This window comes from Herpailurus yagouaroundi, unplaced genomic scaffold, assembly GCF_014898765.1.
Source record: "Herpailurus yagouaroundi ecotype Mexico unplaced genomic scaffold, PumYag 162576, whole genome shotgun sequence".
Lineage (NCBI taxonomy): Eukaryota > Metazoa > Chordata > Mammalia > Carnivora > Felidae > Herpailurus > Herpailurus yagouaroundi.
This window is the reverse complement of record NW_024423297.1, coordinates 15338-35045: the sequence shown is the minus strand read 5'-3', so window position 1 is coordinate 35045 and position 19708 is coordinate 15338. Positions and strand designations below refer to the sequence as shown.

The 19708-nt window shown below is 47.0% G+C and overlaps 1 protein-coding gene across 1 annotated transcript; it reads right to left on the bottom strand.

Moving 5' to 3' along the window:
• Positions 1-369: 369 nt before the first annotated feature.
• LOC121026867 (inactive pancreatic lipase-related protein 1) lies at positions 370-14290 on the bottom strand. The gene is made up of 13 exons (XM_040469677.1): positions 14217-14290; positions 14047-14095; positions 13285-13439; positions 12639-12764; positions 10911-11045; positions 9400-9508; positions 7780-7899; positions 7557-7676; positions 5989-6107; positions 5120-5249; positions 2849-2957; positions 2064-2231; positions 370-489 (listed from the first exon to the last, which is right to left on the bottom strand). The coding sequence occupies exons 2-13, from the start codon at positions 14093-14095 to the stop codon at positions 426-428; spliced, it is 1404 nt and encodes a 467-aa protein (XP_040325611.1). The 5' UTR covers positions 14217-14290; the 3' UTR covers positions 370-425.
• Between the last annotated feature and the right edge of the window lie 5418 nt (positions 14291-19708).

The following is a 19708-nucleotide window of genomic DNA, read 5'->3' as shown; positions in this document are numbered from 1 at the left end:
GGGATGAGCTCTGGAACCAAAATCAGGGGAATGGACCCCCAGTCCCTAAAGGGATTCACTCCTTACTTAAACAGCTACCTCCCCTCTCTAGGCCTCAGTTTCCTCATCTGTAAGACGAGGGGCAGAGTTAAAGGCTCTGCTGAGACCCCTGTACCTCATACTCCAGATGTTCTATGCCGTCCCCTTAGGTGAGGAGAAGAGAATGAATGTGAGGACCAAGGAAGCTGGGAAACAGGGGTGGGGGGTGTGGTCAGAAGTCAATGGCAAGAAACCCAAATGTATGGAAATGCTCAGGGCTTATTTAAATGGTCTATTCCCAAGTGTCCCCAGCGGGGCCAGCTGACGTCAGTGACAGACGTTCGGAGCAGATAGATGCATCAGTGGTTTTTATTGGTGTTAACGCAGTGACCGGATTGTGCCTGGACTTAACAGGGCGTGAGGGTGAGGAGAACGTCTTCTCTCACAGTGCTTTCGCTGCAGAAGTTGTGCCTGCCGACAGAAATGAAAGCTTCGTAAGCATCGGGTAGCTTTACATGGAGTTTTAAGTTGTTAAGAAAAGATGATTGCCGATTTAGGTTTCACACGGAATGAGGAAAACACTAGGGTCGTAGCTTCAACCAGTTACTGGAGAACTTGGATTTCCCGTGAGACAGGTGGCTGGTGTCTGTGACAAGGTCCCCTGTCAGCTGTTGCTCAGAGTGGCCCTGGTCTCTGGGGCCTCAGTCCGACAGGACTGTGGGGCATTGAGGCAGCAGCTAGAACTCTAACTGGCCTCTTTCTCCACAAGTCAGCATGGGTCCTCCTTGAACACAGCCCATTGGTGTCCAGATGGGCTCACTCTTGACTGAGCCACTCTGTAGACTGGATTCAACCTTATAACAGCTCCTGAGCTCTTACTACAGGCAATAACACTGACTGATTCGCTTGTGCAAACTTCACCCTCACAACACATGTGTGAGGAAGTATTACTAGGAGTCCTGCGTTATGGGAGAGGAAACTGAGGCACAGAGCGCTCTCAGTAAGTGGAAGAACCAAGAGGCACATACAGGTCTCTCTGATGCCATAGCCCACGTTGTCCATGGCAGAGTCACAGTTCAAATCTCCCTTGACTTGCCTTCTGCGCCTGAAGTCGGTCAGTGGATCTTTCCCTTTGGGCTCCCCACTCCCTCCTTTCTAGGGGGGGGGGGACACGGGGCTCGTTACTTGAGTCTCTGAGTGTTGGGATCTTCATTTGTTGAAGAAGGCACAGTTCCCTCCCATGATCGCTGAGAATCCCATGTTAATAATGCAACATCTTATGACCATAAATGTGAAAAAGCTTTATAATTGATAAAAAAAAAAAACATTGTAGATATAAGTGACTATCATTACTGTTGTTCCAAGAACCAAGCGCTTCTTGGATCTCGCTGCCTTTGAGCTCTGAGGCTTTGCCTGGTTTTACCTGTCGTCTTCACTGTGGTCTCTTTTGTATTTCACCTGTCTTGCTGCCCTAGCTCTATCTGCAATCATATTTCCAGTTCTCTGCACCTCGAGCCCTGCCTGCCATCTGCAGTCTGGGATCGCCTGCCCCTCACACACCAAGCCCATCGCCCATGCTGGTTTTGATCTTCTTGTATTTTAAAAAATCTGATGTCCCAACATCTCGCTTCTCTTAAGATGGATTTCCTCTGGGGTCAACAGACAGGGGAAGAAGGGACACGCAAGCCACTGGAGGGTTCAGAAGGCAGCTAATGGCCTCAGGGCCTCGGGGGGGGGGGCGTTGAATACAATCTGTTCCATTTCTAGAAAGTGCAGGAAGTCACAGCCTTTCCTCAGAAAACCTTAGTTTTTCTTGAAGGCAGTGACCTGCACCTGTGTTCTTCTTCTCAGCTAGGGCTGAGAACACCCAACAGAAATGCTTTACCTCGTCTGTCAGTTGTTTGCCTACAGAGAAAAGGCCTCAGGTGGGTAGATTGTCTTGGCTTTTCTGGCTGAACCGTGACTGACTTTCTGGAGTGAGTTTCCCTTACGAACACCAATCTCTACCAACACCCTGAGGCACAAGCCAGCAAACATACACATACACTGTTTTCTCTTCTCCCTTTTGGACGGTGATCTTGGCTGCACCCACTTTGGGGAAGGTTGGGTTTATCACGTTGTTGTTCCAAAGAAACTTGACTTTCTCAATGGTTCCAATATCAAGCTTTGCATCAAACTGATTAGAATGGGTAGAGCCTGGTGTGAGAATCCCCCTTGAAATAAAGAAATAGAAACATTCCATGCATAGAAACAAGTTCTAATCACCAGATAAGACCATGCCACTCTTTTCTACTTGAGATTAATGAAATTATTTTTTTCCAAATTGGTTCTCAAATAAAGGATGGAGAAATGGAGAAGGCAGCAGCCTCAAACTATTGTTTGAATGTTGTTTTCTCAAACTCAAGTTAGTTTCTCCTCACGATGTTCTTATAGAAAACTATATAATTCCTTCATATTTTTTTCTGGAAGAGTTATTTGTACAGTAATAAGTTATTCACTTAGTTTAACACAACATGCATGTGTTACTATGCTAATAAGGAAACATGACACCTGGGGGTAATATTATATATATATATGTGTGTGTGTGTGTGTGTGTGTGTGTGTGTATTTAATCTATTTTTTAAAACAGACCTATCAAAAGAGAAAAAAACTATTGCCTGGATTTATAATTGAGAAAAGAAAATTGTCAGCAGAAGTCTGAAAGTCACTTTAATACATACAGCAAATAATTTAAAATTACTTGAGAAAGAGAAGATAAACATTTCACTGTGTGGATTTGAAGTCCGTGTATATCATCAAGTGAGATGCGGTGCCAAAAAAGGAAACTTACTTGAAGACATCGAATTGGTGAGTGTTTCCCTTATTTCCAAACAAAGCAACTTTGACCTGACCAGTGGCTATTTTTCCAGACAGTGTTATAGAAACTCCGTATCTCCAGCCTGCACAGGGGATAGAAAAGATTTCCATTTATTCATGCGCAAAATAGTTGACCCAAATTTCAGAATCCTGTCATCCCTTACACCGAGGCATCAAAGTATAAGAAAGCCTACTAATCTACAACTCAAATAGGCTATAGGGAGGGGTACGTACCTAGTGGTATTCCCTCTCCAGAGCTACACTGCCCAGTAAAGGGACGTTGCCCATAGGTGCTGCTTTAATTGAGGTTCACGCTAAAGAAGACCAAAAATTAATTCCTGAGTCTTACTAGCCACATTTCTAGTGTTAAATTGGCACACGTGGCCACTGGCTACCGTTTTGGGCAACAGGGAGCATTTCCATCATCGCAGAAAGTTGTGTTGTATAACTCCGCTCGAGAGGGACCGCACTATGAGATCAGGTGAAAAGAGAAGGGACAAGGGCTTGTTCCCATGGTAGGAAAAGTAGCTCAAGAAAGTAGTCCTGCGAGAACCTCAAGAGCAGGGACTGTGCCGTACCTGCACATCCCCAGCGCCCCAGGCCGTGTCCGTCATAGAGCGGGGCTCAGCTGTTACCCAGATCTACACCTGCAGTGCCGTGTCAGTGCCCGTGAGGACATCCTGCACACCTATAACCACACGCTCACTCACACACACACAACCACAGATCCACATCTACACCCACACGCGCACACACATGTACACACGCATGTACTGAAACACGCACACATCATTTGCCTAGCTCCCACTTGTCCTTCACATCCCCGGGGATGCTGTCCCTGTTCCTTCCTCTGGGCAGGGCCAGGTCCTCGGTCCCAGGTTGCCAAGCAGCAAGTCGCCACGCCCAGCACACTGGGGCTGCGCGCTCGGTTTCCGCCTTCTCCGCTGGGTGATGCATTTCATGCACAGAGCGTCTTGCTCATCTCTGCATCCCTAGTGTCTGCATAGTCTGTGGTTCGTACAGAAGTATCAGTTGAGGAGTGAGTATGTGGCTTTCAAATGTTTAATTTGTCGTTTTAAAATATGGGCCAGCATTTCATGCATCACAACACTGGAAGGCTTGATTAACCATTGTCTTAAAATATGTATGTGAGTATATATATATATATATATATATATATATATATATGGTGATATATGGTGATGAAGGTGTTCTATATCTGGATTGTGGAGATGGTTACATGACTATTCATCTATCAAAACTCATAGAACTATATACTACAAAGGGTGGATTTTGCTGTCTATAAATTGTACCTCAATAAGTCTGACTTTAAAAACTAGATAAGGCATATATTGTATTTATGTCTTTATATAAAAGCAGTGACTTTTAAAAAAAATTTTTTTTAATGTTCACTTATTTTTGAGAGGGAGAGAGAGGCAGAACATGAGCAGGGGAGGGGCAGAGAGAGAGGGAGACACAGAATCTGAAACAGGCTCCAGGCTCTGAGCTGTCAGCACAGAGCCCGACGCGGGACTTGAACCCACAGACCGTGAGATTGTGACCTGAGCCAAAGTCGAACGCCCAACTGACTGGGCCCCCCAGACGCCCCAACACAGTGCCTTTTTTTAAAGTGCAACTTCTTAGGGAACAATCACAGGGAAGGTTGGCACAGAGTGGCCCAAATGTGCCCTATCTCTACCCTATGACAAAAATCTGCTGATTTTTGAAAGAAATCACTCCTTCCTGATTCCCGCCCACCCTCCACCAGAGACGGACCCCTACATGGGGCTTCGGGGACACAGGCACAGAGAAGGAGAAGTGGGGAGATAGGAACTGGACTTCTTAAAGGGCCCAGACCAGCAAAGAGCTGGTACCAAATAAATGTTTGATAAAGGAATAGAAGTCGTGTGCATGACACAGCCTTGAAAAAAGAAAAGAACAGTGCACTGTGGAGTGGAAAGAATTCAGTGGTAAAAATTGCCACAGAGATGTGCAAGTCACGATTTCTCATGAACTGCGCTCCCATTCATTCCACTCATTTCATGGCATAGACACAGAAAGGAAGAAATGCAGGCTCTTTGTAAATCCTCAGCTGAGTCTTAAATGGGATAGTTTGGTAGATGTGTCCCTCTGCTAAGATGGTCAGGATGTGCTCACAAATACTCCAGGGGAGAGATAAGTCTTTCTTGTATAATGGAAGCTAACCTTTCTCGACGTGGGTGAGAAGGGTCAAATTACAACTCACGAGCAAAATTGCTGGAGTCTCCTGTGTTCAGGAAGAATTTCTGTGGCTCGCCGCTCGTCCTGCCAGCAAATTTATCAGCATAGTGGCCCATCTGTGGGCAGCCTTCATCCGGGCAGGGGAAGCACTTGTTCTAAGAAGAGACAGATCAAGCCATAAGGTGTGAATTTGCCTTTTTATGACCCACACATCTGGGGGAGCACTTCTCCTACCGTCTGAGTTTCCTCGCTTGTAACAGGAAGGAGATTGGGAAAAAGGATTTCCAAATTTCCTTCACCAAGGCTGGGACTCCCAAGCCTCTTGCACATCACGATGGAAAATACTGATTCCTGGGCTCCAGGATAGGTCAATTACACCTTCCATCACATGATGTGCTGCTACGTGGTTAACAGCCAAACTCTGGGACAAAGAGCCCTGACTGTATGTAGCATTTGCCACGGCCTGTGGTATAAATCTGGCTGTGGCCAATTCCAGAGGCCCAACCCCCCAGCCTGGCATCTAGAACGCCAACGAGCACCTTTCCTTCTCTCTGGCATAGGACGTCTTCTCTCCTACGTTCTGCCACCCTTGCTCTGCCCTGTTCTTCCTCCCAAATGCTATGCAGATTCAAACAACACCTTCTGCAGGAAAGTTTTCTAGATCATTGAAAGGATTGTTCTGATTTCCCAGCGTCTTCCTCACCTACATGACTCATCTAGAATTTTAGTCACCTCCTGCCTAACCTTCTCCCCCACTCTGCTTCACAGGATCATAAACTCTGAGGGCCCATGCAAAACAAGTAAGAGATGATCAGAAACTGGTGAGAGGGTGCTGCAAATCCCAAACATAGCGGACAACCGTCCCACAGAGGGACTCAAGGGGTAATAGCTTACAGACTCAAAGGCCTTGTAGGAAGCGCAGGGGTAGGAAGCGAACCCATCGGGGTTGAGGATGCTCTCCGAGTAATACTTGTAACTTCTCAGGTGATTGCAAGCCACAAAATCCCGAGTCCCTGGGGAAACAAATGAGGACATCTACATACGTGGTCTGGGGAGCTGACGGCTTCTGTCTCTCCAAGGGGAGAGGTTCCAAAGTGGGGCCATACTTGGAGAAATGTAAGATCGAGCCAACTTAAGGTAAGTCCAAAATAAATGCCAGTGAACACAGAGAGGCTGCTTTCTGTGAGCGAGGCAGTGTTCCGAGTCCTTTACGTGCATTGTTCCTATGAACAATGCCTTTCTAGGCGGTAGGTACCAGACCATTTCTAAGTACGGGCGATACACAGATTACAGCCTCAGATGTACGGATTGCAGCCAGTTAGTGGCAGAACTGGCAATTAAACCCAAGCCCGTCTGGTGCTTGAGCCTATGCTGCTAACCATTGTGCCTTCCTGTGTCCCAGGCACTAGGCTAGAGGTCCTTGAAGACACAGCCAGATGTGAGGTGACCTCCTAGACATGATGACACCAGAGCACGGACATTTTCATGCTGTGTTTAGGCAAATAAAAAGGAGGCTCGGTTCGCTTGAGTTGGCTCTTTTTTTTCTTTCTTAATAACTTTCCTTGGCCCCCACAGCTCCTGCCAGGTGACAGAGGTCACAGTATACCTTCTAGATATGACCCAAACTTGCTTGGCTATTACCGAGAGAGAGTTTGGGCTACCCTTTCCATGGAAACGCTCATAAGAGAAAAACACATACATCTGCATTCTTAATATTTGCTTCGATGTCATACATACCTGCCATTTTGATCGAATTCAGTAAGAATCTTTACTCTTTAGATTTGGTCAGACCACTAACAGTTTAAACCTGTGTGGTTCCAAGTGATGAGCTGGGCTGAAAAATTCACTTCTACATTGTCCTTTTCACCTCATCAGATCCAAAATCTGTCGCTGAAGGATGACCTTCAGCCCAGGTGTGCTCCATCAATGGTGAAGAAGAACCCCAAATAGCACTCTCTCTGCTTCACCTTTCCTACCAGTGACTGTTTCTCATCCTGACCCAACATACAGGGGTGGTGACTCTCATTGGGCAAATGGCTCTGCCGTGGAAATGATCGGGGAGCATTGTCATTTTGGCTACAGTATTGAACAATACTGTACGTGAACTGGAGCCGTATCATTGACTCCCAAGGGGGGACTGGCAGAAAAATTCTCTTAGGATGTTTACTTTCATGGCATGTGTTGTCTTTGTTAGGTAGCTGCCAACTCATTGGTGGAGTTATGGCTTTGAGCAATTTTGTCGTTCTTTGTGGCTTGCACAGTCCAGGACACCCACGACGGTGTTTTAAGGAAGTGCAAAACCAGTAGAGCGGAGATACGACAAGGAGTCCGTAGCTATATTTTTTCAGAAATAAGGTCTAGAAGGAGAAATTGTTTTAAAGAGCCGTTTCATTTTTGAGATGTGCTCTGGGAAGATACTGCTCCCCCCAGGGAAGTGATGCCTCGCTCTGCTCTGGCTTTACCTTCCCAGATGCCATCGAGGTCCACGATCTGTGACAGGGCATTCTTCTTGCATCCTGGCATTTCCTCCCCTCCGTTGGGGAAGAAGTCGAGGTGACCTAACAGCTGTTTTGTTCCAAAACCTGAAACGTTTGGAAGAGCAATGAGTTTTTCATAATGCAGGGTTATGCCTCTTGGTTACAACACAACTGCGCATGCTTGCAGCTAAAGCGTCATTGGGCTCACCCAGGAATGGGATCAGGGCTGCTGCATCTGTATGGATCACGTCAACGAAGTCAGCATCAGAGGGATCGAGCCGAACCTCTTCAGGAGTACCCTGGAAGCTTGCTTCTACAGGATCCAACCCTAAAAGAGATGATCAGTGCTGCAGAATAGTAGGCCTGGCTGTAGGTGCCAGCAGGACCAAGGCGTACAGTTGCTCAGGCTGTGCATTGCTCAACTCGAGGGGTGCCATACTCTGAAGTCATGCAGTGCCATGGCCCTGCATATTGAATACGGGGACCTAGAGTTTCAACGTTGCTCATTAGAGAAGGGCTCCCGTGGCGTGGATAAAGAAGGGTAGATAAGCTAAGAGATTTAAATTTGTCTGACCAAGGATTTTTTTTCACATTATTTTCTCCTATGTACTTGGCAGATCTTTCTTCTTTAACATTCTTTTTCCTCTTCTCAAGTTTGAAGAAAAAAGGGATAGAGTAGCATGATATCATATTTATGAACACAGATTCTGGAACCAGGCAGCCTGACTCTAAATCCCTCCTCAGCTATTTCTTGGGCAAGTTGCATGACCTTGGGCGAGTTGCTCAACCTATTTCTTGTGCCTCAGTTCCCCCATTTATAAAATCCGGGTAATGATATGGTTACAATAAGATGAAATGAGATAATGTATATAGCTTTTAGCACAGTGGCTGGCATACCATCATGAGTGTGTCAGTAAAATATTGATTACTATTATTTCCTCCTGACTATACTTCCTTCCTGGCAGGGCTCCTGAATTTGTCAATAGTTCTTTGAAGGTTTGGGCAGAGCAGCTGGCCAGAAAAGGCCAGTTGAAAATGAAAGGGAGAGCTCTTAGACAGCAGAGGCTTTCTCGAGCCACGCGGCAGTCGAACTGGGTTAGAATCTCAGCCCCACCACTCATTTATTGCCTGATTTAGGGCAAGTTATCCAGTTTCCTGAGCCTGTTTCTTCAGTTCTGGGGATTCAGTGAGGAAATGTAAGGCACTTTACATAGTATTTGGGCTAAGCAAGCACTTAATCTATGCTTACTATAATAATAATCATAGCATTACTTTCTTATGATTCTATTATATAATGTATGTTGTTGTCGTTGTTGTTGTTGTTACAAAGTGAAGGCTTTGCTTGGCTTGCAAGAGTGATCTGCACCACTGGTGGCTGGGTTTCTCCTACCAATAGAGGCTCTGGAAGCGTGATTTTCATGTTCCACTCTGCCTTTGAGTTCAAAGAGAAGGGGGAAGGGAATAACAGTGTGCATTCTTAATTACATTTGCACACGCTCACACGGGCCTTCGTCTCCATTTTCCTGGCTGCCCAGTCCTGCTGAACGACCCACACTGCCAAGAAACGTGGATCTAAGGAGGAGGGATGGAGACAGACAGGAGAAGCAAGGGGAAGCAAAGGGGGGTGAGCAAAAGCACCACCTCCCCTTCCAGAAAGATGGACTTCCTGGGGGTTTCCTAGGGGCTTCCTGGGGGCTTCCTAAAATGTTCTGTGCAGAGCATTTTGGGGACAGACTACTTCGGGCCAGCTTCTGTCTGGGCGGCAGGCTTGCACCACGTTCTGGGGTCACTGGGGACAAAACCCGGGGCCCTGCCCCTTGGGCCTTACCTGTAATTCTGCCCAGGCCTGGAGTCCTGCTCCCAGCCTCTCCCGCCGCGTGGGCTCCCAGGCTGTGGCCGATGAGGTGGACTTGGGAAGGAGAGTAGCTATAGTTTGTCTGGAGAGGGAAGAGTGCATTTTCAGGACATTTTTGTGCTGTGGTGTTTTGTTGCGTTTTGTTTTGTTTTACATGTGTGGTTTTTGTAACACGTAAACCTAATGTCGTTACCCCTCTGTTGAAAACCTTCTGTGGCTCCCACTGCCCTCAGGATCAAGCCCAAATTCATTACGAGGGTTTCAGAACTTTCCTTACTCAACACCCATTTTTCTAGATTCTTCTCTAGCCAAAGCCTATGCAGGATTTCCGGGCCCTCGGATACATCATATTCCCTCATCTGTGGGTCTGATGATGTTGCTGTCCACTCCCCAACCACTTGTCCAGCTCACATGACACAGCCTAGCCATCAGCTCTCAACTTAGATGTCTCTCCCTGGGAGACATCCTTTATCACGCCCCCAGTCCCCCAGCCCGGATTAAACGGTGCCCCCGCATGTGCTCCCAGTTAAGCCCTATAGTCCCCCCATTAGAACCCTGACCATCCTCTACTCTCGTTTCAAGTCTTCACCATGAGCTCCTCCGGGGCCCGGGACCTCACCGTCCTCTTGACCTCTTAGCAGAGTTCCTGACACTGTGCCCCCCAAATATTGGATGAACAAGTGGCATACAGCTATGAGTGTTTGCACGTGTAGGTCTCAGAGACGTTCGCCCATGTATACTCGCTGATCTTCAGAACCTCTAGGACAAACATCACAGGTTTTAATTTCTGCAGGGGTGCAGAAGTAGTTAGAACCGATCGGTTCTTTTGTGGACCCTTTCACTATAAGACAGAAACAGCTCGGGCCTTTATCTGGGATAGAATATAGAGTCATGAAGAGTTAGCGCCTTCACCGAAAGAATTCAAGACTCCAAGTTAGCCAGAATGAAAGACCCGGGTAGGAAGAAACAGCTGAATTGACAGTGGCAAACGAAATTCTCTGCCATCAACAGGGCCACCAACAGGGCCGTGGCGTTGGTACCTGCCAATCGCACCTGCTGCCCTCGGGGTCCATTTGGTGCTCCTTGCGAATGCCTTGTTTGCCCCACACAGAGACCACCCGGTGTAGTGGGGGGCCCCTGGCACTAGACAGCTCTTGTATTCCCCTGTGCTATGATTTTGGGGGACAAACTCTTTGACCTCTCTGGGCCTTAGTTTTCACATCTGTCAATGGAAGATGTTCATAAACATCCTTAGTTTTCACATCTGTCAACGGAAGAGGTCTCCTAAGTGTTAGCTATTACTGACTTTTCTTCCACTGCCGTGTCCTTATTAAGGCAAATTTCACTGTTTTAGAAGTGAGATTCCGAGACAAATACAATTCTTTCTATTTCTTGTCAAAATCTGTAACTCTCAGCTGTATCTTTAGCCGACAGAGACCCGGGGACGCCGCCTGCCTCCCCAGCAGCCCGGCCGGCGCACTCACCGAGAGCATGCTGATCATCTGGGCCACCTGGGCACCCACCACCCGCACGTTGTTGGCGGCCTGTGTGTACGTGGTCTGGGAGCCTTTCTTCCAGTCCACGCAGATGCAGTTCACCTCCTCCACCGCGAACATGTTCTGGTGTTGGAAAGACACCAGGATGTTATCATAGGGGCGCGCAAAACCCCGTCTAACCAGGGCTCCGCAATGGTCACTCGCACTTACTACTGGTCATTCTGTCTTTTCCTCGCTGGGGCGCTGAGACAAACTGGGCTTTGTTAGGAACCTTGTTGTCGATTAGGAGTCATCCCTCAGGGCAAAGGCGATGGGCAAGGCAAACCTATTCCCTCTCTAGCTTGCAGGTTAATTAAAAGCTGGCCCCTCTCTGGTTTTCTTTGACCAAATTCGGTAAAGTTGATTAGGTATGTGGGGGAGCAACTGCGTCCTCAGAAGAGCCCTGTTTTGAAGAGGAAAGGTCTCCAGTGCCGTCTCTGATGGCCAGTGTCCAAATGACCTTGTGGATTTGACCTCCAGCCCTCCTCTTGGCCTCTTGACATCCCTGCCAATAACCAGACTTGCCTTCACCCCTGCCTGCTGGGCATTTACTAAGCGTCTACAGTCAGGATAGCACAGTATTTCATGGAGGAAACACACACCGCAGATATTTGCAAAATAAAACTGCAGCTGACTTAAAAAGAGATTGAAGAATTCTGAAAACTTCCAGGAGGTCAAGGAAATGGATGGAGCCTTAGACATTCTGCCAGGTAGTACATAGGCCAGCTTGAGTTGAAAACGGTTCTATAAATTTAAAGCCCACTTCAAATTTGTCACATCTGTGATACTAATATGTGTGACCACGCACACAGAGACACCAAGAGTTTTTTCTCAGGACCTTTATTTTTAAAACAACCCTGAGGAATCTCTTACAGCCCCGAGGAATTTGGAGTATAAACTATATCTCACACTGTAAGATACAGTTTATAGTTGTTCTGATGGAACAGAATAGTTAAGTGCCTGGCAAATCAAGGCCAAATGCAGAATGACTGTAATTTTCTAGGTTTGTAACTTCTCCCGTTGACGTGATAGGTCAGAATTATTAATGTGTGTGTGGAGGACAGGCTGCTCGGGTAAACTCTTAGGCATCAGAAAAATGGATGGAATCAGCGTCTAGGTAAAAAGAAAGGGTGACGGTGTATTATTATGTGTTTGTGGGTGTATGCCTGTGCACGTGTGTGCGCGTGTGTGTGCACGTGCGTGTTCTTCTGTTGTCTGTCCTTCTAGCCAATAGACGCTGTGTTACATATAGTTTTGACACTTTCTGTTCTGTAATTCGGTCTCCTGGTGCACCTTAGTTCTCCATTTCCCAAATAAATGGTTGTAGCAACACATCATCGCAGGGACGTGGGAGAGACTTGGACAAAAAGAACACAATCCCTCATGCGCAGGAACACAAAGTGCCCTCACTAAAAACGGAAGCAGACCTTTGGCTTTGATTTAGCCAGAAATAAGATGGTGCAGGTGTTTGCCCACGTAGCCAAGGCCACTGCTCCAGGCTACAGATGGCGTCCGGAAATGTGGACGTGAATTCTTACTATCTTAAAGAGAATCATTTTAATTGCCTGAAGTTAACTTGTGTGTAGGGATTTCCTGTCTCCAAGCTTATCTGCTGTGCTTTCTGAAAGGCTTGCTGCCGGGGACAGGGCAGACCATGGGGCTGGGAGCCGGCCCTACCTTGCACATCTCCAAAAGCCAGCTCTCTTCTCCCTTGTCTATGAAGCCGTGGATGATGAACCGGGTCTTCCTGTTTGTTTGAAAATTTGATGCTTCAATTGTTGATGGGTCAGAGGGAAGGAGAGTCTGTGACAAAAGCAGAAAGGGGTTGCATGTTTTTGTAGCCTGGCCATTCAGGCCTGCCTCTCCTTCTCCATTTCTGCTTGTTCTGATGCCTTAATCTTTCAAACCTTAGCACAAAAGCCACCTCTTCCAGGAAGCCCACCCTGACTCTCATTTTCCTGCCTGCACTGATCACTCTGACCCCGGCCAGTCAGGAATTACTGTCTCCACTGGGGCTGAATCGTAGCCCACAGTCTTACCTCCACAGGGTTCTTGGTAGATGGGAAGCTTTGCCCCAGACCAGAATCACATAACCAGTTAGAGGTTCCGGCAAATGTGAACCATTCATTCATTGGAGCCAACATTTTACAGAAAACCTACTCTGTGTGGGTCTGGCTAGGCCTGGAGGGCGGGGGCAGCTGGAGGGATAAAGTGGGACAGAGCATGGTGGAGGAGGAGGGGACAGACACAAGAACCTTCTAGTCTGCGGGGTGGGCACAACCCCTCTCCCAGTCACAATGATGTTGAAACGACCAAGTCTCACCTGAAAGTTGTTTGGGTTCTCATTGGTGTAGAGCAGGAAGCGGGTGCCAATTTTCTCGGGGCTCCAGGGGAGAACTTTCAGGGGCCTGGCTGCAGTCCCGGCCCAGGGCTCCGAGTCGGAGAAGCACCCGATGTGTTCATAGCAAATTTCCTTTGCTGTAGAGAAAGGACGAATGTGCTCACGGCTTAGCTCCCCAGGCTGGGCTCCGGGGTGGGAGGGTGGGGGGTGTTTCAGCTTCTCAGGTCCTCACTGCTCTGCCCGGAGACAGTCTGAAGAATGGAGACACCCTGCCTCTCCCCACCCACTCTCTCCTTACCCCCAGTGCCATCTTCTGGTCAGCCATAGAGTCACCAGCTGTGCCGCCGCTTAGAACCACCATCAAAACTTAGAAGTTCTGTGTCCCATCCCCAGCTCTTCAGATATACTTATTCGACTAACGTGATAACACGCACTGATAAGTCAATCTGTTAACCCAGGCAGGTGTTTAATGCTTTACCTACGAGAGTCTAGTCTAAAGTACCTGGACGTGAAGACAGGCCGGTGGAGAGATGCTCTGAAGTGGGGTCCCCTCAAACTGCCTTGTCTCCCAGGCAGAGTGTTGACCACCTCCACCCCCACCCCGCCCCCACCCCCAACCCCACGGCTCTCTGGACCCTCAGAGTTGTCTGGAACCACTCACTGCCGTGGGCAAGGCTTTCTCTGGCCGGTGCTGAGATGCTGCATTTAAGCCCTTCCCGTGGGGCAGGTGTGATGGTTTCCTACCTGTGACTGCTCCCAGCAGAAAAAGTGCGACTGTCCACATGTTCACCATCTACAATAAATCCAGACATTCTCAGCCTCACCAAACCTAACCAGAGCAACGGGCACAGACTTGGAGGAAGTCAGGTCTGGCTGCTTCAACAGCCGGCGGGAGGAAGGCCAAGGTAACTTACCCTGTGGGATGTTCCAGGCGTCCCTCCCTCTCCATCTAGTACCCAGGCTGGTTTTTGTTTTTTTTTTTTATACCGGAGCCTTATCATTTGGATCCTGCTTCAAGGAAACAGCAGGTGATAATAGAACAGGCTGTGTGCACTTAATATTTTAATCTGCACAAATACACAAAACAAGATTAATTATAGTAGTCAAACCTCCTTACGAGTCTGGGAAGATGAAGGAATGCTTGATTACAAGGGGGTGAAAATTCCCCTCACTTTGTACCCGTGTACCTGTGCATGTAATTATGAGCCTAGAGGGCCCCACTTTCCAATTTTCTATTTTATCACCAAGTAGTTTACAAGTCCCGGGAAGGACACAGCAGCAAACTCTAATAATGGAGGGTAGTATTCGTCAATTAGAATAAATGGAAATGCTCCCCCCGCTCCCGCCCTCATATAGCTGAAATAAAGGGAAATTCTGATCAAGAACTCTCTTTCTGTCTCCCTGTCTCTTTGTCTCTCTCTACCGATCTCTCTGTCTCTGGCAGTCTGATACCCGAGTGCATGAGTTTTGGAGACGGATTCAGCACCCTCCACAGTAGCCTATGAACACAGTCCCGCATTAACTGCCTGTTCCAATTATCAAGTCCTAGGTAATGAATCAATGCAAAATATAATGGTTTCAAACAACAGAAGTTTATTACAAAATTTTGAAGAGCCAGGTTCAGGAGCCTCTAAAAGCCCACGTCATCAGACCGTGTCACGTCTACAGAGTTTCCCCAGACTCTCCGAAGTTTGCACACCTGTCCTATGAGACTAGGCCCCTGTGAGGCCAGCATGAATGACCCACAGACCCGTGCATCTGTGAACAGCCCCGCCAGTTCACACAACAGGCAGATAAGCCTTCACGGCGCAAACACCACGGGCGCCCTACTCTAGTCCCAAGTCGAATATGCCTCAATGTCAAAATTCATGCCCTTTGTGAATAGCCAAAATGCTGGAAGACAGGTTGAAGGGCCTTCCTGTTGAAATGTAAAAGACTTTCTCTGGGGTCATAAAGAATAGGAGCCAATAGTTACTGAGGCTTGCTACGTGTAGTCAGAGCCTTTTACGTGTATTACCTCATTTAAGCCTTACAACAACCTCATGGAGTGGGGACCATCATTTGCCCACCCCCTGCCCCGCCTTTATGAGTGTGGAAACTGAGGCATGGAGCGATAAATGAATTGCTTCATTCTGATAAAGCCACACAGGAAATGAGTGATGAGATGGGATTCGGATTCAGACCATACAAAGCAAAATAAGGAGTTGCTGAATATTTGGTGAATCTGAGCAAGTTGTCTGTCAATCTGTTGAGCATCATCCACATAGACTAAGGGAAACACTTACAGAGAATAAGTTGAAGTAGAAAATAAACTGTCCCCCAAAATGTCAGACTTGAGTTGTACGACTGGCCTAAGTGATGAGATGTTTAAACTTTGGAAGTCTGCTCATATGGTCTGGAAAGATGCAATTTACAGACTGTGGTGAAGTCAAAGGCATTTATGCTTTTCTTTGACACTGCGGTGAAAAGATTAGTGAGAATCTAATGGTGGATGAATAGGTACATTCGTTGGTGGATGTCAGGTGACCTTGTCCGCTTCCTGGACCTCTTCTCTTGCAGCTGTTCACTTTAACCTCCACACGTGGCCACACTGGCCTCCATTGAACATGCCAAAGCCTCTCCTACCTTAAGGTCTTCACACTTACTTTTCCCATGCCCTGAAACTCTCCTCCCTAGACCTCCACTGGGCTGGCTTCTTCTTGTCAACCACCAATTAGTTAAAAAAATTTTTTTTTTCAACGTTTATTTATTTTTGGGACAGAGAGAGACAGAGCATGAACGGGGGAGGGGCAGAGAGAGAGGGAGACACAGAATCGGAAACAGGCTCCAGGCTCCGAGCCATCAGCCCAGAGCCCGACACGGGGCTCGAACTCCCGGACCGCTAGATCGTGACCTGGATGAAGTCAGACGCTTAACCGACTGCACCACCCAGGCGCCCCAACCACCAATTAGTTTAAATGTCACCTCATCAGTGAGGCCACTGTTGAACAGCCCTGAGCCCCTCCACTGCCAGCCTCCTACCCAACCCCAGACCCCAGTTCCCTAGCACCTTATGTGTTTTCTTTTAGATCACTTATCACAAGTTATAATCATCTTATTTATCTGTTTGTTTATTTATCTATCTATTTATTTATTTTTGCAATCATACTTTTCCCACCTTGGAATGCAATTCTGTGAGGACAGAGACCTCATCGGTTTTGGCCACTGCTATCCCTCTAGCCTCTAGAACCATGCCTGCCACTGAAGTGGTTATGTATTAACGGAAGAACCAATATACATATGAATGGACTTGGTTGGCATTTTACCTTATTCTGAGAGTGAATTTCAGGGCTGGAGAAAGGTGATAGGGCCCTGCTTAAAGGAGGTGGAAAGACAGACATGTTGCTCTTCAGAGAAGCAGGGAGAAAAGATGTATCTGCTTAGATTTAGGAACAATAGCCATCACATGATCTGCCACGATTTCCCTGGGGGTCGGGCCCCCAAGCCCATTCCCCCTGAGCTTACCTCACTGGCAGTTCCCCTGTGGGTGCCATGCTCACCCCAAGGGAAAGGCCCCTGCTTCAGAGTCGATGGTTGAGACTGCCTCAGGGTGATCAGGATTGACTTAGGAGTCCTCCAGGCAGGACTGGAGGGTTTCATCTGCGGCAGCCACGTGAGTCTGGTGGTGGCAGTGAGTGCTGGCTCTCCAGCACTGGAGGATAGGGGCACGGGCATTCGGGGACAAGGGGGTTTCCTTCTTAAAAAAACTTTATTTCACTCCTGTTTGTATACAGGTAATATATGCTTCTACACATCTGATATGGTACAAAGTTAAAAATGTTTCCTTTACCAGATCTTTGTGTCATTCCAGAGATATTCCCTGTATTATGTATATACATATTATATATTTTTTAAAAATATAAATGATTGGGGCACCTGGGTGGCTGAGTCGGTTAAGCGTCTGACTTTGGCTCAGGTCATGATCTCGCGGTTTGTGGGTTTGAGCCCTGCATTGGGCTCTGTGCTGACAGCTCGGAGCCTGGAGCCTGCTTTGGATTCTGTGCCTCCCTCTCTCTCTCTGCCCCTACCCTGCTCATGCTCTGTCTGTCTCTCTCTCTCTTCCTCAAAAATAAACATTAAAAAGTTAAAAAATATATATATAAATGGTTAATATAATACTACACACTATTTTGCAACCTGATTCTGAAAAATTTTCTGTAGTCTTAAAAATCATTCCTTATCAGTGCATCTAGATGTACTCCAATCTTTTTTCCAGCTGCACAGTATTCTAATATTTGGATATCTCCTTAATCAGTCCTCTTCTGATGAACATTTGGTTGTTTTCAGTCTTTAACTACTGAGCACAATGCCTCAGTGAGTATTCTTATACATTAGTCACCTGGATGGATGGTGTAGCTGTGGGATAAATTCCTACAAGTGGAATTTAAGGGTTAAAAGATACATGCATTTCACATGTTGCTAGAGGTTGCTGCCCCAGGTTTCTATGCTCTGATAGCCCCGTTATCCGGAATCCCTGTGTGTGTTCGCTACTCTCCCCACCCCAATCCTGAAACAATAGTGAAGTACAGACCATGAGCTATTTCAACAGGCAACTTTTAGGGGTATGCTAGTTATTCTTTTGGTTGCAAGCAACAGAAATCAATTCTGGCTAGCCAAAAAAAATTTTAAAGGAGGGATTTATTGGAAAAATATTGGGGGCATCTCATGGAATCCATGAAGTTGTTAAACCATGAGACCTAGGGAAGTCCCCCAAATGGGACCACCCTAGAGACCTCAGCCGGTTGTTCTCAGATCCCTTCTGCTTTGGACCTGATAGAGCTTCAGGCTGTGTGCGTCTCAGCCAAGAATTTTTATTTAGCAGACAATTGGCCTGGTTAGGTCAGACGCTGTCTCTCGATTAATTAGCAATGGGAACTGGATCCTGTTGGGTGTTCCTGGCCAAGGGGACCCATCCCTGTGCTCCCAGACGTGGAGGCGTGGTTGTGAGCTGGGCAGCCGCTGCAAGAGGTGTGTGGTTCCACAGTAATAAAATAACCATCCTGAATCAGCTGACTCTACTCAGTGTGTACAAAAGTGCAGTCCGTGGCTCAGTGAAGGTAGCTGGGAGATTTCTTTAAAAGTATTTTTTGTATTTGTCCAACCTTAAAGTCTTGATCTTTATGAACTACCGAGAGTGAATGATGACTGTGGAGTCATCATCGTATCAGGGCTGAGCAGAAAATCGTATCAGGACTGTTGTCTTGTTTTAGAGATAAGGAGAAGCAACCCTGTGTTCATCAGCATTGGTTGTTTAAGATGAGGCGTACTGCATTGGAGCGCTTTGCTTTCTGCAAAAGTCAAAGCGCGTGAACTAAAAAGGCGCCCTCAATTCTGACAACAGCAGTGAGGACAAGGCAGTATAAGAATTCCAGAGACAAGGTCAGCCTGACCCATTGTTAGGAAAACCCTTCTGACACCTGACCTGCCTCCAGACTTCTGCAAGGTTGACAAACAGGTTGGAGATGGCGATAGATGGATTGTGAATGGTCACAATTCTTCGGCCCCTCCCCCTCCTGCACTCATGCCTTTTGCAGGTGACCTTACAGCTCTTTCCATCAACATCTGGAGTCTATTTCCCCACATTCCCCACATCTGGGCAAGATGTGTGACTTGATTTGTCATTAAATGTCATGGCAGCAACATCTTGGAATAGCTCAAAGCCACCCAACCCCAAGTATGGGAGAGATCTAGCCAAGATTAGCAGCACTGATGACTCAACCTACTTTGACCAAAGACACACGAGTGATTCCAGCCAAGAACAGAAGAAGTACCCAGCTAACCTGGAGATTTGGGTTTAAATATATGCCTCCTGTTTAACAAGCCAGTAGCTAACCAGTACAGCAACCCAGCCCAGTCAGGCCAATGATCAGAGAGAGAGCAGTTCTCATTGCCTGACCGTCTCCATTCTTGGGTACACAGCATCACATGAGGGTGTACTCTTTCTTAATACAGTGAGGAAACTCCCACATCATCAATAGACACTGTGCCCTAATGCACTGGCTCCTATTAAATGCCCTGGTGGATTAAATTGGACTAATCCCCTGGCAAGATGAAGGTCTAAGCCTTTAAAGTCTCTTTGACTAATTAATCCATTCTGAAGCCGATAGAAAGATTTCTTTAAACAACATTGACAACTGAAATCATGTATACTGAATGAACTTAGATCTTGAGGGAATTAGGCAGGGTTCATATGTGCACAAATCTAGAGATATCTTTGGAAACTATGACTTCATTTCTACCAGACAGTTTTCTTGTCTTCATTGTGTATGGTCTTTGAAGGTCACAGAGTAAAGACTGAAGTTGCCAGCTATCATCTGGCATGTCCACATGTCCACATGTCCAGGTGGAGCCAAATAGCTGTTTTATC

Coding starts and splice junctions, on each gene's coding strand:
- LOC121026867 (XM_040469677.1), bottom strand. CDS start 14,095: ATGGTGAACATGTGGACAGTCGCACTTTTTCTGCTGGGAGCAGTCACA. Junction 9,509..10,910: donor AGATGATCAGCATGCTCTCG/GTGAGTGCGCCG, acceptor TTCCCTCTCCAG/ACAAACTATAGCTACTCTCC. Junction 490..2,063: donor AAGGGAGAAGAGAAAACAGT/GTATGTGTATGT, acceptor TTCTGTCGGCAG/GCACAACTTCTGCAGCGAAA.